The sequence below is a fragment of the Podarcis cretensis genome, assembly GCF_951804945.1.
Source record: "Podarcis cretensis genome assembly, chromosome: 6".
Taxonomy (NCBI): Eukaryota; Metazoa; Chordata; class Lepidosauria; order Squamata; family Lacertidae; genus Podarcis; species Podarcis cretensis.
Genome location: NC_137175.1, coordinates 91,469,046 through 91,492,777, shown reverse-complemented (window position 1 = coordinate 91,492,777; position 23,732 = coordinate 91,469,046). Strand labels below are relative to the sequence as shown.

The 23,732-nt window shown below is 48.3% G+C and overlaps 2 protein-coding genes and 1 long non-coding RNA gene across 4 annotated transcripts; 2 read left to right on the top strand and 1 right to left on the bottom strand.

Moving 5' to 3' along the window:
• On the top strand, positions 1-4,231 carry LOC307219183 (leucine-rich repeat-containing protein 52-like; the record flags this gene model as incomplete). The annotated part of the gene is made up of 2 exons (XM_079982187.1): positions 1-565; positions 3,879-4,231. The coding sequence occupies 2 exons, from the start codon at positions 1-3 to the stop codon at positions 4,166-4,168; spliced, it is 855 nt and encodes a 284-aa protein (XP_079838313.1). The 3' UTR covers positions 4,169-4,231.
• A 5,596-nt stretch (positions 4,232-9,827) lies between these two features.
• On the top strand, positions 9,828-23,564 carry MGST3 (microsomal glutathione S-transferase 3). Of its 2 annotated transcripts, none has more exons than XM_079981808.1 (6): positions 9,828-9,942; positions 14,710-14,833; positions 17,304-17,377; positions 18,793-18,850; positions 20,809-20,881; positions 23,352-23,564. In XM_079981808.1, the coding sequence occupies exons 2-6, from the start codon at positions 14,717-14,719 to the stop codon at positions 23,459-23,461; spliced, it is 432 nt and encodes a 143-aa protein (XP_079837934.1). In that variant the 5' UTR covers positions 9,828-9,942; positions 14,710-14,716; the 3' UTR covers positions 23,462-23,564. The 2 variants fall into 2 exon arrangements, with proteins under 2 accessions (XP_079837934.1, XP_079837935.1); XM_079981809.1 differs by having other exon boundaries at positions 9,894-9,936.
• Positions 22,749-23,345, bottom strand: LOC307218978. The gene is made up of 2 exons (XR_013840218.1): positions 22,875-23,345; positions 22,749-22,844 (listed from the first exon to the last, which is right to left on the bottom strand). It is a non-coding gene; the product is annotated as an uncharacterized lncRNA (long non-coding RNA).
• Positions 23,565-23,732: the final 168 nt, after the last annotated feature.

The window sequence follows — 23,732 nt, the reverse complement described above, 5'->3', positions numbered from 1 at the left end:
ATGGCAGAAGGTGTATCCTGTCCCCAGGGGTGCACTTGCGAGTATCTGGCCGTGAACTGCACAGGGAAGAGGCTCGCAGAGTTCCCGGCGACCATCCCTCTGGACACCAGGCAGCTGATCCTGGCTCAGAACCAGCTCAGCTACTTGCCATCCGTGGAGCTGAACTTCCTCAGCGACTTGATCTATCTAGACTGTAGTGGCAATGCTTTGGGCCAGGACCTGGATTTCACCTTTGTGAGCATCATCAAGCTTGTCTACTTGGACCTCAGTTTCAACAACCTCACCTTGATCACGTTTGGGACCTTTTCCCAGCTCGGCAGCCTGGTTGTGCTCAAGCTCTCCGACAACCCTGGCCTAGTGGAGATTGAGAAGGACTCCTTTGCCAACAATACCTGGCTGAGGCACCTGGATGTGAGCCGCTGTAGCTTGACGTTCATTGATGCAATTACCCTCAGGGACCTGCCCAACCTGAGAAGCCTGGGCTTAAGCGGGAATCCCTGGTTCTGCAACTGCTCCTTCATGGAACTGTGCAGCTTGATAAAAGAGAGTGGCATAACTATCCCAGGTAAGTGGGAAATGCTGAACATCTAGGGGACGGTTTCCCATCTCCAGGTGAGCTGTCGGGTGCTCACTCAGCTGCTGGTCTGAGAGGGTGAGCAGTCTGTGGACTCAGGACAACTATGGCGTTTGGCCTTTAAAAATAAGTCCTCTACATTCCTATGCTTAGAGCAAAGGCTTGTACCACTACTTTGCTCCTCTGCCTCAAAAGAGTCAAAGCCAAGGAGGGAAAGCAATAATTTACTTTTCAATGAAGTGGCAGTACAGTGGTACCTCAGGTTACAGACGCTTCAGGTTACATACGCTTCAGGTTACAGACTCCGCTAACCCAGAAATAGTACCTCAAGTTAAGAACTTTGCTTCAGGATGAGAACAGAAATCGCATGGCGGCAGCGGGAGGCCCCATTAGCTAAAGTGTTACCTCAGGTTAAGAACAGTTTCAGGTTAAGAACAGACCTCCAGAACAAATTAAGTTCTTAACCCGAGGTACCACTGTATAACTATTGCACTAGGAATGTACTTTCTTGCCGAAGTTAAGGGGAGAATAAGAAGCTCTTTGAAAATGTCAAGCAAACACACACAAATATTTCGTCTTGCCCCCTTCTCCCCTCATCAGCCATCAAGGCAACAGAGAGCCCTGGTGCTGTTTATCCTGAATTTCTTGTGATTCCAGAGTCAAAATATTGTGTGCAAGCTTCTCCACTATTCTGAGCTGAGTGTTTCTTGCTTTATTATGTGCGGTTTTGCTGATGCCATTCTTTTCAGCTGTTGTTGCTTCTTATTGTTGAAGAACCATCTAAAAGGCTTGCCGTATTATCATGGTAGTTTTTTTTGGGGGGAGGGGGAACCCATGCAATTCACAAAGTTTCTTTTTTTGTACGTTACAATATTTCTTTTATTATTATTATTATCAATTCTTTATTGATTAAAAGGTTTGCATGTCTATACAAACATTATGTACTATCTCTTAACAGGTAAAAAAAAAGAAATTATATAAAATAGAAAATTTATAAAGAAATAAAGAAGTAACAAAGATCAGAAACAAAGAAATCAAATTTTAAAAAAGAAAAAAGAGACAGAGTTATTTACATAGTAAAAGTACTCATCAGCACAATCTTTTCCATCCTTCTCATCATACTGTTTGATATAACATTCTTTTTTACACAGGTTTACACTGTATAATATCATTTCTTTCTTTCTTGTATACATTCCTTTGATCTTTTTCTTTACAAATATCACTCAATTTCTGCTAATACGGAGTTTCAATCCTCCCTTCGCGCGTTTACCAAAGCGGAGGCCCTTTCCCATTAATTCCGATACACAACTCCCTTTCTGGATCCTTCCCTCCCTTCCCATATTCTAAGCAGAGACAAAGCTATGCTTCTAGAAGAATATTTCTATTCCTGCGTCATAACTCTCAGAGAAGGGGAAGGGGAAAGAAGGAGGCTGTTTATGTGTCAGGGAAGGCAGTTCTGTTTCCCACTTATGTCACACAACTCACCTTATAGCCTTGCCACGGCTGTTTCAAATAGCGAGCAACACTGTTGGTGTGTGAAACAGACACGTCCCTTTGCATTCCTCTGCGCCTTGTTTGAGAGCAGCGGTTAAACTTTAATGCTGGCTGCAAGCTTATCTGGCAACGAGAGCTCCTCTTTCCTTCTGGAAATGAAATAAGACACACCCTCCTCCATGCCAGCCGGTGGCACAAGATGGCACATCATGATAACTTTGTGGCTCCACTTGACCGCTGTCTTCTATAGTATGAAAGTGAGCTCACGGCAGGCAACCTGTCTCCCTCCCAGTCTTTGAGAGCTGCACTAGGCGAATGGTGGAAGTCCAATAAAACTAGGTGGTTCTGGTGCCAGAGTTGGGTGGTCCAACACTGCATGAGTTCTGCCAATGGCATCACCACCGTTTGGGCAACTTGGGAAATGGTTGGCACTGTGCTCTAAACGACTGAACCTCTTGGACTTGCCAATCAGAAGATTGGCGGTTCAAATCCCCGCGACAGGGTGAGTTCCCGTTATTCTGTCCCGGCTCCTGCCAACGGCTCCCCAAAGATCTCTCCAAACTAGGTAGCAAAAAGGGCAAATGAGGTTCTGTGTAAGGAAGCACAGAGGGACCACATCGCCACATAGATGGAGTTGGGCTAGGTCATCTTGCCCAACTCCCAGCCAACCCAATGTTACAGCATCCTTGGTACATGGGGGATGTGGGTGGCGCTGTGGTCTAAACCACTGAGCCTCTTGGGCTTGTCAATCAGAAGGCTGGCGGTTCGAATCCCTGTGACGGAGTGAGCTCCCGTTGCTCTGTCCCAGCTCCTGCCAACCTAGCAGTTTGAAAGCACGCCAGTGCAAGTAGATAAATAGGTACCACTGTGGCAGGAAGGTAAATGCTGTTTCATTGCACTGTGGTTTCCATCACGGTGTTCCGTTGCCCCAGAAGCAGTGTAGGCATGCTGGCCATATGACCCAGAAAGCTGTCTGTGGACAAACGCCGGCTCCCTCGGCCTGAAAGCGAGATGAGCGCCGCAACCCCATAGTCGCCTTTGACTGGACTTTACCAGACCCAAAGCCAGGTGAATGTGACCCATCTGCAGGGCTGGCCCAAGACATTTTGGCACCCGAGGCAAACCACAAAATGGCGGGCTTGCTGCTGCCAGGGGAGAAGGAAATAATGCTTGTGCATGCGCAAATACCGCTTGCGCATGCGCACAAGCTACTTCCAGTGCTGCTCCGACCCGGAAGTGGGCAGCCATGCAGCTCAGCGCCAGTAAGAGCAGGCGGCGGAAGCGGGTGGTGGGGGTCGCCACAGGCCGGATAAACGAGTCCCTCGGGCCTTATCCGGCCACGGGCCTTAGTTTGGGGACCCCTGTCATAGCCAAATCACCCTTGAATTCACCCACTAACATGGACTAATAATAGCTTTTCATTCAGTATTCACCAAGACAATTATTTTGGAAGGATTACCAAACAAACCGCCGCCCCCCCCCCCCAAAAAAAAACACCTCAGCTGCAGAAATCTTTTCCCCCAAAGTGATGGAGAATTCTGCCTCCCCCTCCAAGAAAATTTGGCCCCGGGGAATGGGTCCAGTAATCAGTCTATTGGGCAGTAAGCCATTTTAGATGCTTAGTAGAAAGATAACAACCATAAATGCTGATTTATTTTGTTTCCTGAAATGTATATACCACTTGACTGGAACAGACATGAAAGCAAGTTAGGTCTGAGTTTGAAGGGGAGGGTGTCTTACTGGGTCTGGAGAAGATCAAGGCCACAGGCCTCTAGACATGTCCTTAACTGATATGTTTTTTATGCACAAGTCGAGACTTGCTGTCCCTCTTGTGTTTCCTCTGCAGATTCTGACAACGTCACCTGCTACAGCCCAGCTTTTGTGCATGACTTGAAGATGCTGGAAGAGGCACAGGAGCAACTGAATTATAAATGCTTCATCCATTTTGATGACCAAGACTATCTTTTCCTGGGTCTGGTTGGGTTCTGCATCTTCTCTGCCGGTACGGTGTTTGCCTGGCTCTTGGGAATTTGCGCGGTTGTATATGAATTCTTAACTGCGACAGGAGACGATGAAGACGAAGAGGACTGGGACGAATGAGCCTAGTAGACTCTGAAAACGGACTTGGTGATATATTGAGAGCGTCGTCCTATGCATCTTTACTTGGAAGTAAGCCCTGCTGATCAGAATGTGACTAAGATCCTTTTTGAAAACAGTGGGGCATATTTCAGAGTAAATAAGCGTAAAATGCCTGAAAGTAAAGACATCCTCAGAATCATATTTGAAACTCTATGACAGCAAATGCCAGCAAATTACTGTACCTTACTGGAATAGTTTGGCTTTGGAGAGTGATATTATTCTGTTAAGATGTTGCTGCTATGCCTGGCGCTAGATTGGAGTGCAGCTTTCCTCATATTTGGTAATGGCTCAGAATTGCTCTTTACTTGCAATAGAAATATTATTAGCGAGATGCAATGCGATAGCAACCCTTTCAGATGCTTACAGGAAAACATGAGATGTGAAGCACATAAAATAAGCTCCTTTCCAGCACGAACTACTGACTGCCAAGGAAAGACCACCACCCCCACCCCCAGTTAATTGAGTCTAACTACTGTATATCTCAGGTTGAAACAATTTTTCACTGGCTCTCCTCCTCAGCTTGATATGGCTGACCTTTAAAGCCCTAAACAGCCTCAGCCCAGTATACCTGAAGGAGCGTCTCCACCCCCATCGTTCTACCTGGACACTGAGGTCCAGCTCCAAGGGGCCTTCTGGCGGTTCCCTCATTGCGAGAAGTGAGGTTACAGGGAACCAGGCAGAGGGCCTTCTCGGTAGTGGCGCCTGCCCTGTGGAACGCCCTCCCATCAGATGTCAAAGAGAACAACAACTACTAGACTTTCAGAAGATATCTGAAGGCAATCCTGTTTAAGGAAGTTTTTAATGTTTGATGTTTCATTGTGTTTTTAATATTCTGTTTGGAGCCGCCCAGAGTGGCTGGGGAGGCCTGGCCACATGGGCAGGGTATAAATATTATTATTATTATTATTATTATTATTATTATTATTATTATTCACAAATTGACGAAGTAAAAGTTACTTTGGTATGCAATAAATCAGAGGTAGCTGTGAGTGGAGAAATTTCACAAATTCATGAAGTATTAACCTCTCTTACATACCCTCTCTCAAACCCACTCAAACCCAAACTTGACCCACCAATAAAGACTTGTATATAGGTTGTATATAGCCTTGGTTGTATATAGGTTGTATATAGCCTTGGTTGATGTATTGCCTTTTTCTTCAGGAACCGTGTGTCATAAAAGAATTGCCAAGTCTTTGGTGTTTTGACCTACATAATCTGATATATGAGTGTATGATATAACCTGCCACATTTTTTGCCATCTAGTCCACATGGCTGGGAGAAGATGGAATACGCCACTTGCTCAGCCGAGCTGTCGGAGGTACAAGGAACAAGCAAGATAGTGACTCTCTTCATAGCTACAACAGATAGTCACTGCTGATGTTGCACAATAGCATAAGCTTAATTTCCTTATCAGCTGTGTGCTTCAAAACTTCCCCACATTTTGGGCACTCCCACCAGATGTGGAAGAATGTGCCCACACTGCTTCGCGAGCTTGATTTTTTTATATAATTCCCAAGGCTGTTCAATGTGTGCTTTTATCTGTCAGTATATAGTAAAAATAAAAGGGACGCGGGTGGCTCTGTGGGTTAAACCACAGAGCCTAGGACTTGCTGATCATAAGGTCGGCGGTTCGAATCCCCGCGACAGGGTGAGCTCCCGTTGCTCTGTCCCAGGTCCTGCCAACCTAGCAGTTCGAAAGCACCTCAAAGTGCAAGTAGATAAATAGGTACTGCTCCGGCGGGAAGGTAAACGTCGTTTCTGTGCACTGCTCTGGTTCGCCAGAAGTGGCTTAGTCATGCTGGCCACATGACCCGGAAGCTGTACACCGGCTCCCTTGGCCAATAAAGCGAGATGAGCGCCGCAACACCAGAGTCGGTCACGACTGGACCTAATGGTCAGGGGTCCCTTTACCTTTATATAGTACAAATGCACAAAAGGACACAGCTGCATTAATGCAAGAGACTTTCATAATCAACCAATCAGACGGTACTCATTGTGTAAATAATGTATATAAAATAGGGACGCAGGTGGCGCTGTGGGTTAAAGCCTCAGCGCCTAGGGCTTGCCGATCGAAAGGTCGGCGGTTCGAATCCCTGCGGCGGGGTGCGCTCCCGCTGCTCGGTCCCAGCGCCTGCCAACCTAGCAGTTCGAAAGCACCTCCGGGTGCAAGTAGATAAATAGGGACCGCTTACCAGCGGGAAGGTAAACGGCGTTTCCGTGTGCGACTCTGGCTCGCCAGAGCAGCGATGTCACGCTGGCCACGTGACCCGGAAGTGTCTCCGGACAGCGCTGGCCCCTGGCCTCTTAAGTGAGATGGGCGCACAACCCCAGAGTCTGTCAAGACTGGCCCGTACGGGCAGGGGTACCTTTACCTTTACTTTACCATCTGATTAGGGACGTGGGTGGCACTGTGGGTTAAACCACAGAGCCTAGGCCTTGCCAATCAGAAGGTCGGCGGTTCAAATCCCCACGATGGGGTGAGCTCCCGTTGCTCAGTCCCTGCTCCTGCCCACCTAGCAGTTCGAAAGCACGTCAAAGTGCAAGTAGATAAATAGGTACCGCTCCGGCGGGAAGCTAAATGGCGTTTCCGTGCGCTGCTCTGGTTTGCCAGAAGCGGCTTAGTCATGCTGGCCACATGACCCGGAAGCTGTACGTCAACTCCCTCGGCCAATAAAGCGAGATGAGCGCCGCAACCCCAGAGTCGGTCACGACTGGACCTAATGGCCACGGGTCCCTTTACCGTCTGATTGGTTGATTATGAAAGTCTCTTGCATTAATGCGGCCTGAGGTTTGGGGGTGGGAGGAATTCAATCACTGTTTCTATGAGCTGAAATAATGAGCATGAAATTATTACTCAACTCTGAGTATATTTCAGGGTCGCTGCAAAGCACGTGAGGCCTCAATATGGCCTTAGTACTTCTCAGAGCTTTGAATCTGTTATGTGCAGTGTGTTGGTCCATCTTTAGTGTGAGGGCTGGGAGAGGGGGGGTGTCACATTTTGGGCTTGCTCCCTGTCCCTCTGCCCATTCGACAAAGCAGTGTGCGGCCTGTAGATTATGGTTACCAGATTTTTTTTCAATGAATCTGTGGACACTTTTTATTTTTATTTTTGGAAGCTGAGTAGCAACAGGGAGTCAGTAGTGGGGATGGTGAGGCAAAAGACCCTGGGCCCAAGCACACATGCATATTGTATAAAGGTGCAAAGCCCTTTCGCATCCTGTGAAACACAAATGCACGGTTTTTTTAAAACTGGGCAAAGGCCACCCGCCCGCAACTCCCGAGCCTCACCCAATCAGTCAAAATGAAGGGGGCAGGAGATCGCACAAGACACATCATATGTGCACAAGACACATCATATGGGGACTTCCAGCGAGGAAAAATGGCGGGCACCACGGCAGCGAGCAGCTCCTGAAGCCAGCCAGAGCCCACTGCGCTACCAGGCTGGCTCTGGGCTGCTGAGGCTGCTGCTGCCACGTTTCCCGGGGACAGGTTTACAAATCTGGGGACATAATTTGTCCGGGGATAGATTTGCAAATCCGGGGACTGTCCCCGGGAACAGGGGACGTCTGGTAACTCTACTGTAGGTTGTGTGGTGAAATACTCTTGCAGCTCACTTTTTAGTATGAGAAGTTGGACCGCCCTGAAGTGCAGGATAGATAAAGGCTGCAGATGGCGCTGTAGTCTAAAACCACTGAGCCTCTGGGTTTTGCCAATCAGAAGGTTGGCAGAGTGACGGAGTTCGGAAGCACACCAGTGGAAGTCCCAGCAAAAGAAGAATGGATATAAAAACATATGGAATATGCAGAAATGGCGAAACTTACCAGAAGAATAAGAAATCAGGATAACAAACTTTTTATAAAAGAATGGAAATGGTTCCTTGAATATTTACAAACTGTAAACAGATAAGAACATTGGCAGGATTATTGTAATAACCTGCAGTTTCATAGCAGCATCTATTTAAAGTAGATGAATGAGCAAATTAAGTTAATTTGGATGTGCAAAAGAAAATACAGTCATGTCCTCATGTTACGTTTGCTTCAGGTTGTGCGTTTTCAGGTTGCGTCCCGTGGCGACCTGGAAGTAACGGAACAGGTTACTGCTGGGTTTTGCCACACGCGCAAAATGACGTCACACGCATGTGCAGAAGCAGCGAATCGTGACCCGCGCATGCACAGATGTGGGTTGTGTTCTTTTCAGGTTGCGAACGGGCCTCCGGAACGGATCCCGTTCACAACCAGAGGTACCACTGTAAATTTAAGGAACCGCAGAAAGAGGGGGAAGGAAGTTGAGTTTTAAATGTCAAAAGGATTGCATAGTTAGCATAGCTGTCAACCTTCCCTTTTTTTGCAGGAAATTCCCTTATTCCAGCGCCGTTTCCCCGCTGCTTCCCGCTGCTATCCCAGATTGTTAGATATCCCATAGACTGTCCCCGGGACAGATGAGACTGCTGATCCCTTATTTTTGAGGCTGCTGATCCCTTATTTTCAAATCTGAAAATTGACAGCTATGCAAGTTAGTGAAACGAAGATCATGGCCACTGGTCCCATCACCTCCTGGCAAATAGAAGGGGAAGAAATGGAGGCAGTGAGAGATTTTACTTTCTTGGGCTCCATGATCACTGCAGATGGTGACAGCAGCCGCAAAATTAAAAGACGCCTGCTTCTTGGGAGAAAAGCAATGACAAACCTAGATAGCATCTTAAAAAGAAGAGACATCACCTTGCCGACAAAGTTCCGTATAGTTAAAGCTATGGTTTTCCCAGTAGTGATGTATGGAAGTGAGAGCTGGGCCATAAAGAAGGCTGATCACGGAAGAATGGATGCTTTTGAATTCTGGTGCTGGAGGAGACTCTTGAGAGTCCCATGGACTGCAAGAAGATCAAACACATCCATTCTGAAGGAAATCAGCCCTGAGTGCTCACTGGAAGGACAGATCCTGAAGCTGAGGCAACATAAACCTGAAAAGCATGGACGCAGGTGGCGCTGTGGGTTAAAGCCTCAGCGCCTAGGGCTTGCCGATCGAAAGGTCGGCGGTTCGAATCCCTGCGCCGGGGTGCGCTCCCGCTGCTCGGTCCCAGCGCCTGCCAACCTAGCAGTTCGAAAGCACCTCCGGGTGCAAGTAGATAAATAGGGACCGCTTACCAGCGGGAAGGTAAACGGCGTTTCCGTGTGCGACTCTGGCTCGCCAGAGCAGCGATGTCACGCTGGCCACGTGACCCGGAAGTGTCTCCGGACAGCGCTGGCCCCTGGCCTCTTAAGTGAGATGGGCGCACAACCCCAGAGTCTGTCAAGACTGGCCCATACGGGCAGGGGTACCTTTACCTTTACCTTTACCTATATATTTAAAAAAGGCTGACAAGCCACTCCAGTATCCCTGCCAAGAAAACTCCATGGACAAAGACAAAGGCAATGCTTTTTAAAAAAACCATTATTAAATTTTATTTATACTAGGCCTAACTAGACCTAACTTGGCAATGCTAATATTCACACACACACACACACACACACACACACAGAGAGAGAGAGAGACAGACAGACAGACAGACAGAGATGTATTCAAGCTTTCCTTTCTCCATTGGAGAGGGCGCTCTTGCGCGCTCCGCGTTTGGGAGCAGCCGCGCCCTCGGGTGGATCCTCCCCGACGTGGGCGGGCTCCCCGGGCAGCCCTTCGTTCTTGGCCCGGGGGCGCTGCGTTTCTCGGCGTGCACTTGCTGGGCGGCAGCGGCGACGGTACTGGTGAGTCCGGGTCGACGGGGCGGGCGGATGGGGGGACGAGGGTCTTCGGAGCCGGGCAGAGCTTCCCGCAGCCGTGCGCCCTGCTCGGCCCTTTCCACGGCTCTTGGGGCCCCTTGTCCCCTGGCTGAGCTCGGGCTTCGCGGGCCAAGTTCCTCCCGCCCCGTCCGCCGGGGCGCTTTTGCCCTTCGCGGGCGGCGAAGCGGCTGCTGGCGGCTCCCGGACCTCGAATGCGAATCCTGCCGGCTGCAAGCAGCTGACGGTTGGACTGAGATTGTGGCGAGGCTTGAAGACGGCAGGGCTTGTGATCAAATAGCATAGAGATCTGCAAGGGCATCATCTAGTCCAACCCCCTGCACTGGCAGGAGTACGCAGCTGTCCCATGCGGGGATCGAACCTGCAACCTTGGCGTTCTCAACGCCACGCTCTCACCAACTGAGCTAAAGATGCTAGAAGATGGGGCTTTTGTCCAGGGCTGGCAGCATGCTGGAGGGCAGACCAGCCCCTTCCCCCCCCCCGGGGGGGGGCGTCGTTCAGCAGGGGGTGTCTGACTTTCAGCCTTGTGGAATGAGCAAGGGCTGTTAGAGTAGCGCGTTGGCGGAGTTCCCTTGCATAATTTTGCCCCATATGAAGCATGTTGGGCAGCAACTGGTTTGCGATTTCCTACTGCTGTTACCATTCTCTGAAACCACATGCCCGGCTTTTCACATGAGCAGTGGAGGGACTTGCTCCCTTGGTGGCAAGCGGGCGCCTCTGGAATGAAGTGTGGGCTTGACCTGATATGTTGTTGTTGTTTAGTCGTGTCCGACTCTTTGTGACCCCCTGGACCAGAGCACACCAGGCACTCCTGTCTTCCACTGCCTCCTGCAGCTTGGTCAAACTCATGCTGGTAGCTTCGAGAACACTGTAGCCTACCTTGATTTCAGCAAGGCATTTGACAAGGTGCCCCATGATATTCTTGTAAAGAAGCTGGTAAAATGCGGTCTTGACTATGCTACCACTCAGTGGATTTGTAACTGGCTGACTGACCGAACCCAAAGGGTGCTCATCAATGGTTCCTCTTCATCCTGGAGAAGAGTGACTAGTGGGGTGCCACAGGGTTCTGTCTTGGGCCCGGTCTTATTCAACATCTTTATCAACGACTTGGATGATGAACTCAAGGGCATCCTGATCAAATTTGCAGATGACACCAAACTGGGAGGGGTGGCTAACACCCCAGAGGACAGGATCACACTTCAAAACGACCTTGACAGATTAGAGAACTGGGCCAAAACAAACAAGATGAATTTTAATAGGGAGAAATGTAAAGTATTGCACTTGGGCAAAAAAAAATGAGAGGCACAAATACAAGATGGGTGACACCTGGCTTGAGAGCAGTACATGTGAAAAGGATCTAGGAGTCTTGGTTGACCACAAACTTGACATGAGCCAACAGTGTGACGCGGCCGCTAAAAAAGCCAATGCAATTCTGGGCTGCATCAATAGGAGCATAGCATCTAGATCAAGGGAAGTAATAGTGCCACTGTATTCTGCTCTGGTCAGACCTCACCTGGAGTATTGTGTCCAGTTCTGGGCACCACACTTCAAGAAGGACACTGACAAACTGGAATGTGTCCAGAGGAGGGCAACCAAAATGGTCAAAGGCCTGGAAACGATGCCTTATGAAGAACGGCTAAGGGAGCTGGGCATGTTTAGCCTGGAGAAGAGGAGGTTAAGGGGGGATATGATAGCCATGTTCAAATATATAAAAGAATGTCACATAGAGGAGGGAGAAAGGTTGTTTTCTGCTGCTCCAGAGAAGCGGACACGGAGCAATGGTTCCAAACTACAAGAAAAAAGATTCCACCTAAACATTAGGAAGAACTTCCTGACAGTAAGAGCTGTTCGACAGTGGAATTTGCTGCCAAGGTGTGTGGTGGAGTCTCCTTCTTTGGAGGTCTTTAAGCAGAGGCTTGACAACCATATGTCAGGAGTGCTCTGATGGTGTTTCCTGCTTGGCAAGGGGTTGGACTCGATGGCCCCTGTGGTCTCTTCCAACTCTCTGATTCTATGATTCTATGATCTCCTCCTCTGTAGTCCCCTTCTCCTTGTGCCCTCCATCTTTCCCAACATCAGGGTCTTTTCCAGGGAGTCTTCTCTTCTCCTGAGGTGGCCAAAGTATTGGAGCCTCAGCTCCACGACCTGTCCTTCCAGTGAGCACTCAGGGCTGATTTCCTTCAGAATGGATGACCTGATATATCTGGGGCAAATCACACCGCCTGCAACCTTCTCCGGAGGACTGAGCCTTGCAAGGGAGGTGGGCACGGCAGTTGTACAGTTTAACTTGATGGGGTGAAAGAACATCAGGTTGCAGATAAGCCGCCCCTGTGTGTTTGGACTTTGCACCTTAACGGCTCTTGGTGGGGCAACTTTACACAAGGCAAAGTCGCTCGCTGTTGCTTTTTCTTTCGGACCAGGCCTTCAAGTCCCTGGGCCCTCAACTTTGCCCAGACTTGGCTGCCGCACGAAGTGCAATTTCCTTTGTCACTGAGACATAGTAGAGGGAAAATCCTGCAAAAAGCCAACCTCTGCCCTAGAGCACTTTATAGCTGCCTCCTGGCATCCTTTGATCTTTGTCTTCTTCCTTTCCAGTACTTCAGGCTCAGGCGGGTTCCTCTGAGTGCGTTGCTGGGGTTTTCAGCCTAGGAGTTTTGCTATTGTGGGAGGGGGTTGTTGCTTGCGAAAAGCCTCCCTTGAGTGTATAGATTTCAACATCATAGGCAAGTTTGGCAGATACCCGGAGATCTGAGGTGGTTGGTTAAGACAGAGTGGAGTATCCGGCGTGTTTGATGCAGGCATTTGGAGATAGAGAATGCCAGGTGGAAACATGCCAGTAGTTTGAAACTGTGCTTGCAGCCTGGCGCATGTATGTGCTGCAACAGCAGCTCTTCATTCCTCGATCCTGCAAGGACTTGTTGCAAAGGCATCGTCTGTCTGTCTGATCTGAACATGCGCAGACTGACGCAATAATCTAGAGTCAGGGGCATTTGGGGGCACATTAATTTTATTAACAGCCACTAAAATCAGACATTGCCCTCATGGGACTTGTTTATGGCAGAGAGATAACATCGATGGCCTCTGGAAAAATCGTGCTGGCTCTCATTTCTCACTCCTCAACAGGCATGTTGGTTGCTCTAGCTATAATAGTAGAGAAATAAACGTGTTTTTCATGGGGGTCAGAAAAATGACCACCAGCAGCATCTATAAATCTCAGGAGGGAAGGAATTCAGTGGCAGAGGCACCACCACAGAAAAGGCCGTGTTGTTTCTTGCTGTTTCATTATATTTGCATTGCTTGTTGCATTGCTTTAGTTATTCTTAAACTATAAGCCACATTTGCCATTTTACAGCTGAAAGAAGGAACTGAAATTACTACAAGAAAAAGCGGATAAAGAAATAGGTATAGGCCATTGCCCAAAATGAAGTGAACTGCCTGGGGCTACAGCACTACACAGTGGTACCTCGGGTTACATACGCTTCAGGTTACAGACTCTACTAAGCCAGAAATATTACCTTGGGTTAAGAACTTTGCTTCAGGGTAAGAACAGAAATCGTGCAGCAGTGGCAGCGGGAGGTCCCATTAGCTAAAGTGGTGCTTCAGGTTAAGAACAGTTTCAGGTTAAGAACAGACCTCTAGAACGAATTAAGTATGTAACCAGAGGCACCACTGTAGTTACTTACTGAGGGGAAATTCCACTGAATTTTGCAGGTCTTACTTCCAAGCAAACATGGAAGTCAAGCAGGGCAGGGAGAGCAAAAGAGCAGAATATGCCCTGGGAGCACGCAGCTGCTCCACACCAGAGAATGTGGAAACAGAATATGGGCTGCAATGCAGACTGTGCTCCCACTCTCCAGAATATCAGCAAGGCTCGTCCCTTAACCCCACTCCGTCCCTTAACCCCTTTGGTGGTTGCACCAAACACAAATAAGACTGCCAGGTGGATGAACGCAACTCACCCCCGTTCTGAAATTAAGATTGGAGGTCAGCGAATTCGGGAGGAAGGCAGCAGAAATGCAGGTTGAGTAGAAGTTAATTAAAGGTACAGATAGTTCTATTTACAATACAGTGGTACCTCGGGTTAAGAACTTAGAATCATAGAATCATAGAGTTAGAAGAGACCACAAGGGCCATCGAGTCCAACCCCCTGCCAAGCAGGAAACTTAATTCATTCCAGAGGTCCGTTCTTAACCTGAAACTGTTCTTAACCTGAAGCAACACTTTAGCTAATGGGGCCTCCCGCTGCTGCTGCTGCGCCGCCGGAGCACGATTTCTGTTCTCATCCTGAAGCAAAGTTCTTAACCCGAGGTACTATTTCTGGGTTAGCGGAGTCTGTAACTTGAAGCGTCTAACCTGAAGCATATGTAACCCGAGGTACCACTGTACATTTCAGTATGTTCTTCCGACCCCTTACACCCAGTGCCGACATATCAAGGGCTTTTGGCATCTTTTCTCTACTTGGAGTTAGGGTAGCAATGGAGCTGGAAGCCGGCTTCCGAGTTGCCGGACTGCAGAGAGCGGCTTCCGCTGTGTTTGTGCTGCTCCTTTGTATTTCTCACGGATCCCTTTCCTATTGTGCTCAGGGCCAGGAAGCTTCTCGCTGTTGTCTGTCTCTTGCTACCAGAGTGATGGGTGCTTGCCCACTCTGTGTCTCTTGGCGGGGGGGGGGGGGGAGAGAGCGATTCTGATTCTTGGGCTTGATGAACTAACCTTCCCCTTTCCTCCTCTTCTCAGTGCCAAGATGGTGGTTCTCTCGAAGGAATACGGCTATGTGATTCTCACCGGTGCTGCCAGTTTCATCTTGGTAACACACCTTGCCATCAATGTGGGGAAAGCCCGCAAGAAATACAATGTTCAGGTGAGTTTGGGGGGAGTTTCTGCATCAAGACTCTGGGAAGACAAGAGTACGGACCCAGCATATCCAATATAATCTGATCATTCTGCTTATTTCCTGTGGGGTCTGTACTTCCTTTTTTCAAAGAACCATGTTTTTTCAGACCTCATGGCCAGTGGCATGGGATTTCCCCCCTTTGTTGGCTGGAAGGTGGGTGGGTTTCCCCCCGCCCCTTTCCTTTGGTGCGCTCTTGAGTAAGCCATGTGCAAATGGAACAATGCAGGCAGATATTGCTACTTTCGGCCAGGTGACATGCTGCCTCGGTGGAACCTCCATAGTCAAAAGCAGTGTACCTCTGAAGCTCTTCCCTTCCCTTCCTGTCCTGCTTGCAAACGCCCAAATAGCACTTGGATGGCCATTGGTGGAAACGGCCTAGATAGACCTTGAATCTGTTCCAGTTCTAGTGTTTGCACGCATTATGTAGGCAGGCCTTAAATCCCCCACGGAGAGCCTCAAGGTCCATGAATAGCGACACCCTAGAGGTCCCGGGCCCTAAGGAAGTCAGATTAGCCTCAACCAGAGCCAGGGCCTTTTCAACTCTGGCCCCGGCCTGGTGGAACGCTCTGCCTCATGAGACCAGGACCCTGCACGATCTGATTTCTTCTTTCCACAGGGCCTGTAAGACAGAGTTGTTCTGCCTGGCCTTTGGCTTGGAGCCAATTTGATTCCCTCCCCCTCTTTCTTTTTTCTTTTCCTTTCTCCTCCTGTGATGCGGCTACATTTTAATATTTTAATGTTGTATTTTAATTTTGTTTTTAAGTTGTATTCATTCGACTTGTTTTTATTATTGGTTGTTAGCTGCCCTGAGCCCAGCCTTGGCTAGGGAGGGCGGGGTATAAATAAAAAATTATTATTATTATTATTATTATTATTATTAAAGGTGGCTTGGGGCATCCTTGACAGTAGATTTGATCTTCACATCATAGCTCCCAACTCTCTCTGGTTTTTCAATCTGTGAAGACTTGGGCAAGGAATTTGGGAGTTGGCTTTTGCAAACGCCCACAGCTGGCAGCGCTGCACAAATGTTTCTGATCTGAAAGCTGCCGCAGGGGGAACGAGCTGTATCGCCGCCCTTGCTAGTGTGATTCTCAGCTGCTAGCATCGCTTGGGGAGAAGATGAGCCGTTTTGCAGGGGTCTCCGAAACAGAGGAATCTTGTTAGAGATCCTCCGCTCCAATTTGTGCACAGAAAAAACTTCCTGGAAGGCTTTGGTGCCGCAGTTAGGAAGGAGGCCAGAGGGTGTGTCTGCTCTGCTCTGCATTGTGAGTCATAAGCCCCTCTAAAAACAACTGGAGCCGGGCTTTGTGAATGGTTTCTTTTGGCTCAGGAATGGGTGAGGGACTTCAGCCACAAGACTGGCAAGTTGTGTCCCTACCACCTCTTCCTTGGCACTCTCGCTTCTGTGTTAGTTAACTCCTGCAAAGAGCCTTTGAAATGCACTTTGCAGGCAAACATAAAGGGAGAAGAAGCAGCTTTGGAGGGGAGGGTTGCTGCTGTTGTGTTTGGGCTCTTATTCCCCCTTGTGGCGAGTGACCCGGCTTGTTTCACCTGCTACTGTTTGCTGAACCCTTTGTTGACTTTTGCTTGAGACGCCATGGCTGCTTCCGGGTCTGGGGAAAAAGAGAGTTTCTGCTGCCATGGTGGGAAGGCTTGTAGCAGAAGGCAAGGGAAAGATGGCAGGAAACAGCAAGAAAATATCGCACAGACACAAAGTTTTAATTCACCTACCTGACATGGTATATCTATGAATGTGTGTTTCCGGAAAAGTGCAAAACAGAAGCCCAATCAGTCAGTTGCTACCATGGCTCCATTCTGTGTGTACCCATTGGGTGTGGGAATAGAGTAACACATTGATCACTAGGTAGCACATGGAACACTTAAACGGCTCAGGACCACAATACCTCAAGGATTGCCTCTTTCCATACGAACCTACCCGGACCCTGAGATCATCTTCTGAGGCCCTCCTTCGTGTGCCTCCTCCTTGAGAGGCCCGAAGGGTGGCAACACGAGAACGGGGCCTTCTCTGCAGTGGCTCCCTGTCTGCGGAATCCTCTCCCCAGGGAAGTTCGCCTGGTGCCTTCATTATACACCTTTAGGCGCCAGGCAGAAATGTTCCTTTTTAACCAGGCCTTTGGTTGATCTGATTGACATCCTGTGCCCTTTTAAAATGTGGGTTGCTTTTTTGTGGGGGGGCTATTGGGTTGTTGTTTTTATTTTTATTATGTATTTTGTGGTTTTATATTTTGATTTTATTCTGTGAACCGCCCTGAGACCCCCGGGTATAGGACGGTATATAAATTACAACAACAACAACAACAACAACAACAACAACACACTTTTCTCCTCCAACTCCACAGTTGATGAGGTGTGGACATTTACTTTCTCTCTTTCTTTCTTTCTCTCTCCCCCTGCCCCCACTAACCTCCCTCAAAAGTACCCAAACATGTACAGCACAGACCCTGAAAATGGACATCTCTTCAACTGTATCCAGAGGGCACACCAGAACACGTGAGTAGCTCTCGGCACGAGGAGTTTAGTTTTGGTTTCTTAAGTGTTTAATGCCTCGACTGGTGCAGCTGCTGCTGTTTTGGGAAACCATTCTCAGTGCAGCAATCCGTACCTTGCTGCCTGTAGCAGCCGTGATGAAAACACTTGAGGGAATCCATATTCTAAATGCCTGTCCAGCAAAAGAATCCCTGAGAGATGGCCATCCAGCCTCTGCTTAAAAACCTCCAAGGAAGGAGAATCCAACACCTTCCAAGGGAGTCAAATGGCCCTTACCACCAGAAAGTTATTCATGGTGTTTAGCTGGAATCTCCTTTCTTGTAACTTGAAGCCCTGGGTTCGAGTCCTGCCCTCCAGAGCAGGAGAAAACAAGCCTGTTCCCTCTTCCGTGTGTCAGCCCTTGAGATTGCCTTTTGACTGTCGAGTGTCTTGCTACGGCCAGTGGCTTGTCAGCAAAAGGCTTGTCGGAGGCAGGTGGTTCAGAAGTCTGCATTGCTGGAGCACAGAGCTCATGCAACAGCCAGCAAGGTGAGTTACAGAATCCCGGGAAATTTCCAGCTTGTGGAAGTGAAATTTTGCTGACCTTTCCTGCCGAGAGAGAGCATGCAATTCCTACATCAATATATGTTGGGAGTCCCTGTCTTTGGACTTTGCACATCAACTGTGTACCTGCCTCGGCCTTCATTTTCTCCCCTTTATATACCAATCCTTGATATTCTGCTCTGAACCTCCTCTTACCGTATTTTTCGCTCCATAAGACGCACCTGACCATAAGATGCACCTAGTTTTTAGAGGAGGAAAACAAGAAAAATAATACTCTGAATGAAACAGTGGATGTATAATTTTTGTGGTTTATGCTGTGGCAGCCTCCTTTATCGCTAGAGTCCCTTATCTCCCCTCCCGATCACTTGCGGCTCAGCTGCTCAGCGGCTTTATTTCAACACCCCCTTCCCTCTTTCTAAAAAAAGAAGAAGCATGATCTGCTTTTCGCCCCTGGGCAATTTGGCTCCAGGTACCACGCATTCACTCCATAAGACGCACAGTCATTTCCCCTTACTTTTTAGGAGGAAAAAAGTGCATCTTATGGAGTGAAAAATACAGTAATTCATGTGTGCACATCCCAGAGGTTGAAATGGGGAAGATGCAATAAGGGATGCACTGTGCAATAAGGGATACACTCCATGGTGCCCTGACAGAGCTGCAGAGGCCCGACGTTCCCATAACAGGAAGGAATCATTGCAAGCGTGCAAATTATTCAGGGACAGCTGTGAAATCTGCTGCCTTTTTCCTTGCAGTCTCTTGTTGAGAATGATGTTCCTGGTCTCTGACACCAGCTGGCACGAATGAGGGAGCTCATTCCAGGCCATTTAAAAACAGATACGAAGCCACAATGCACACACCTGTCTCTGTTCTTGCAGGTTAGAAGTGTATTCCTCCTTCTTATTCTTTCTTGGAGTGAGCGGAGTCTACTTCCCGGTAAGTATCAAGATGAGAGACTTGGGGGTTTGTTTTTCCCCAGCCTGCTCAGTGGGAGCAAAGCCCGAGAGTGACTGCGAAGCCCAAAATACTTGATTCCATGCTATAGTTTCTCTGGAGAAGAGCTCAGGAACACCCACACAGTGTGGTGTGGTGGTTAAGAGCAGTGGACTTGTAATCTGGTGAACCGGGTTCGATTCCCCACTCCTCCACATGCAACTGCTGGGTGACCTTGGGCTAGTCACACTTCTCTCTGAAGATTTTAATGTTTAATAGGTTATTGTATTTTAGTGTTTTGTTGGAAGCCACCCAGAGTGGCTGGGGAAACCCAGCCAGATGGGTGGGGTATAAATAATAAATTATTATTATACTATTAGCTCTCTGCCTCACTCACCTCACAGAGTGTTTGTTGTGGGGGAGGAAGGGAAAGGAGAATGTTAGCCGCTTTGAGACTCCTTAAAGGTAAAGGTAAAGGTACCCCTGCCCGTACGGGCCAGTCTTGACAGACTCTGGGGTTGTGCGCCCATCTCACTTAAGAGGCCAGGGGCCAGCGCTGTCCGGAGACACTTCCGGGTCACGTGGCCAGCGTGACATCGCTGCTCTGGCGAGCCAGAGCCGCACACGGAAACGCCGTTTACCTTCCCGCTGGTAAGCGGTCCCTATTTATCTACTTGCACCCGGAGGTGCTTTCGAACTGCTAGGTTGGCAGGCGCTGGGACCGAGCAGCGGGAGCGCACCCCGCCGCAGGGATTCGAACCGCCGACCTTTCGATCGGCAAGCCCTAGGCGCTGAGGCTTTAACCCACAGCGCCACCTGCGTCCCCCCTGAGACTCCTTAGGGTAGTGATAAAGCGGGATATCAAATCCCAGGAGGACCCCAAAACTCCTTTACAGGAGAGTGTAATCAAGTCCAGAAAAGGCAGTTGACCAATTTCCTGGACACGGGAACCACCGCTCAACTGGGTCTCTGCCTTCTCAGGAGTGAAACGCAGCTTATTGGTTCCCGTTCTGCACGCCACTGTGTCCAGGCAGCTGCTCCTGATTCAAACGTTGCCATAGAATTGTTGCAAGGGACCCCAAGGGTCATCCAGTCCAACCCTTTGCAATGCAGGGATCTCAACTAAAGCATCCATGACAGATGGCCATCCAGCCTCCGCTTAAATACCTCTAAGGAAGGAGAGTCCACAGCCATCCGAAGGGAGTCCGTTCCACTGTCGGAACAGCTCTCAGTGTCATCATGCTGATGACCACTCCCTCCAAAACCTTTAGTGACTGCCCCTGTTGTTTAATAATAATAATAATAATAATAATAATAATAATAATAATAATATTTATTATTATTATTATTATTATTATTATTATTATTATTATTATTAATACCCCGTCCATCTGGCTGGGCTTCCCCAGGCACTCTGGGCGGCTTCCAACAAAATATTAAAATACAGTGGTGCCTCGCAAGACAAAATTAATCCATTCCGCGATTCTCTTCATCTAGCGGTTTTTTCGTCTTGCGAAGCAAGCCCATTGACGGCTTAGCGGATTAGCGCTATTAGCGGCGTTTAGCGGCGTTTAGCGGCTTAGCAGATAAGTGGCTTAGCGTCTTAGCAGCTTAGGAAAAGGGGGGGGGGACCCGCAGGAACTCACAAGACATTTTCGTCTTGCGAAGCAAGCCCATAGGAAATTTGTTTTGCGAAGCACCTCCAAAACGGAAAACCCTTTCGTCTAGCGGGTTTTCCGTCTTGCGAGGCATTCGTCTTGCGGGGCACCACTGTACAGGTATGTATCAAACATTAAAAGCTTCCCTAAACAGGGCTGCCTTCAGATGTCTTCTAAAAGTCATATAGATGTTAAAACAAAACTGGGGACAAAATGGAAGCTGATGTCCCCTTCCCTGTTGCACATTCATATCAGCACCGGTTCTCTCAGTGAGCAGTGACTATTTTTGCTTTTTTCCCCCAGCGGGTTGCTACAGGACTTGGTGCATCTTGGATCATCGGAAGACTGCTTTATGCTTATGGCTACTACACAGGAGGTGGGTTTATGGGGCTGGTTAAACGCAATCCATTCGTCGCCTGCAGAGCTGCTCCGATTGGACAGTTTTCCTTGGATTCCCAATTGGATCTGTTGCCAAACTCTTCCATGCACTGTGCAAGAGCTTGGAAACCAGAGCAAATAGTTGGGAATCAAGAGGAAGGGTCTATCTTATGCTTCTCCCCCCCCCATAAGAGTAGGAAGCTATGTTTAGAATGAAAATAGTGGGGTTTTATCCCATTATGCCATGGGTAGGCAAACTAAGGCCCCGGGGGCCGGATCCAATCGCCTTCCGAATCCAGCCCGCAGACTGTCCAGGAATCGGCGTGTTTTTACATGAGTAGAATGTGCCCTTTTATTTAAAATGCATCTTTGGGTTATTTGTGGGGCATAGGAATTCGTTCATTCCCCCCCCCCAACATATAGTCCGGCCTCCACAAGGTCTGAGGTACAGTGGACTGGCCCCCTGCTGAAAAAGTTTGCTGACCCCTACTTATGCAATGCCTTAACTCCATCCTCCTTTGCCAGAAAAAGAGAAAGCCCTATACATTCTCTGGAGCATATACAGTGGTACCTCGGGTTACATACGCTTCAGGTTACATACGCTTCAGGTTACAGACTCTGCTAACCCAGAAATAGTGCTTCAGGTTAAGAACTTTGCTTCAGGATGAGAACAGAAATCGTGCTCCGGTGGCACAGCAGCAGCTGGAGGCCCCATTAGCTAAAGTCGTGCTTCAAGTTAAGAACAGTTTTAGGTTAAGTACGGACCTCCAGAATGAATTAAGTACTTAACCCGAGGTACCACTGTACTGAAGTGTTGACTCAAGAGTAGAGAAGCACACTGATAATTTCATTTTTTTGTGTGTGTTTTTTTTGGGTTTTTTTTTTTTGCAAACCGCTTTGGGGTGGTGGTGGTGATTTTACAATCAAGCAGAATATAAATTTTGGAAAATCAATAAAATAAATATTTCACATATGGAACACTAGATGATGTACACAGGGGGGTCTCAAGGTTGCACACACGCCCCCCCCCTCCAAACACACCCCGAAATCTCAAAACTACCAGACTTCTCCCCGCTTAGAATCAGCAAGGTTGCTGGTTTTCGTTATCAAATTTATTTATTTGTAAAATGCTTATAGACCACCATCTCATGCATAACATCAAGGCAGTGTGCAACAATATTTTATAAATACCGTATTTTTTGCTCTATAAAGATGCACTTTTTCCCTCCTAAAAAGTAAGGGGAAATGTGTGTGTGTCTTATGGAGCAAATGCAGGCTGCGCAGCTATCCCAGAAGCCAGAACAGCAAGAGGGATTGCTGCTTTCACTGCGCAGCGATCCCTCTTGCTGTTCTGGCTTCTGAGATTCAGAATTATTTTTTTTCTTCTTTTCGTCCTCCAAAAACTAGGTGCGTCTTGTGGTCTAGTGCGTCTTATAGAGCAAAAAATACGGTACATTGTTGTTCTTGTCATCCATCTGTCTTGAGAGACAGTGAAGTGTACCTTCCAGGGTGAAGTCAAACGGCTGGAGAATCACAGCTCCTGCTGTGGCTGCAGAGACTGGTAACTCATAACTGCTGCCTCTTGCATTGTTTTTCCTGTGTTAGCAATACCAAAGTGACCTCTGTAGGGGGGCAAACCTGGGCAGTGTGCATGGAGGTCCTTTCTGGAAGGTGTGGGAAGGAGCAGTCTAGGAAAGCAGAAATAGTAGTTCATGGACGTGTGTCCCACTGACATTTGGCCGCCAAAGCCTCTTTTTGTATTGAAGCCTGTGTCTTGCCTTTGATAGGATATCTTGAAGGGGACGGTCAAAAATGAAAACCTCATGTTTTAGAGCAGGCATAGGCAAACTCGGCCCTCCAGATGCTTTGAGACTACAATTCCCATCATCCCTGACCACTGGTCCTGTTGGCTAGGGATGATGGGAGTTGTAGTCCCAAAACATCTGGCGGGCCGAGTTTGCCTGTGCCTGTTTGCCTGTACAAAAGTTTACCTGTGCGAAGTTTGCCTGTACAAAACAACCACTGAGAAGTTTATCCTAGGTAGATTGCAGTACAGTGGACGCTCGGGTTGCGAACCTGATCCGTGCAGGATGCATGTTCGCAACCCGCAGCATTCACAACCTGCGTCTGCGAATGCATGGGTTGCAATTTGGTCTTCTGCGCATGCGCAAAGCGCGATTTAGCACCTCTGCACATGCTTGACCAGCAAAACCCGGAAGTAATCCGTTCTGATACTTCTGGGTTTCAGCAGTCCGCAACCCAAAAAAACCCAATCTGAAGTGGCTGTAACCTGAGGTATGACTGTATACTGTGCATGCCAAATGCTCTTTCTCCATCCTGCACGCTTTGAAAGTTTTGGCGCTCTGGAAAACACAGGCTTCTTGCAACAAGTGAAGCTGGGATATCAGCTGCTCACCTTGCTTCTCATACCGAGAGTGAGTCGTGTGAACCTCACCTTTTCCTTACAGATCCCAAGAAACGAAACCGAGGAGTCCTCGGATCTTTGGCACTTCTCGGATTGGCAGGGACCACCGTTTACTCTGCTTTGGTGCATCTTGGCTGGGTGTGCGATAAGTAGATGACACCACCTCTATGGCTTCCTGGGAAGCCTTTAAATCTTTCAATAATGCAATTATATTTTAATTATAAAAAAATCAAATAAAAGCCAACATTAACCATAACTGCTCTCTTTCCCTTCATTCTTGGTATGATCTGTTTGTAAGCCTTATTCCTCTCTACACCAGAGACTTTCCTGTGGCCAAGAGCTCTAGCCCTTCACAGGCAGCACGTGGTAAAAACTGGTTATTTTTTTAATTATTATTATTTATTGAATTAATATACCGCCCTGT

Coding starts and splice junctions, on each gene's coding strand:
- MGST3 (XM_079981808.1), top strand. CDS start 14,717: ATGGTGGTTCTCTCGAAGGAATACGGCTATGTGATTCTCACCGGTGCT. Junction 14,834..17,303: donor GCAAGAAATACAATGTTCAG/GTGAGTTTGGGG, acceptor CTCCCTCAAAAG/TACCCAAACATGTACAGCAC. Junction 20,882..23,351: donor TTATGGCTACTACACAGGAG/GTGGGTTTATGG, acceptor TTTTCCTTACAG/ATCCCAAGAAACGAAACCGA.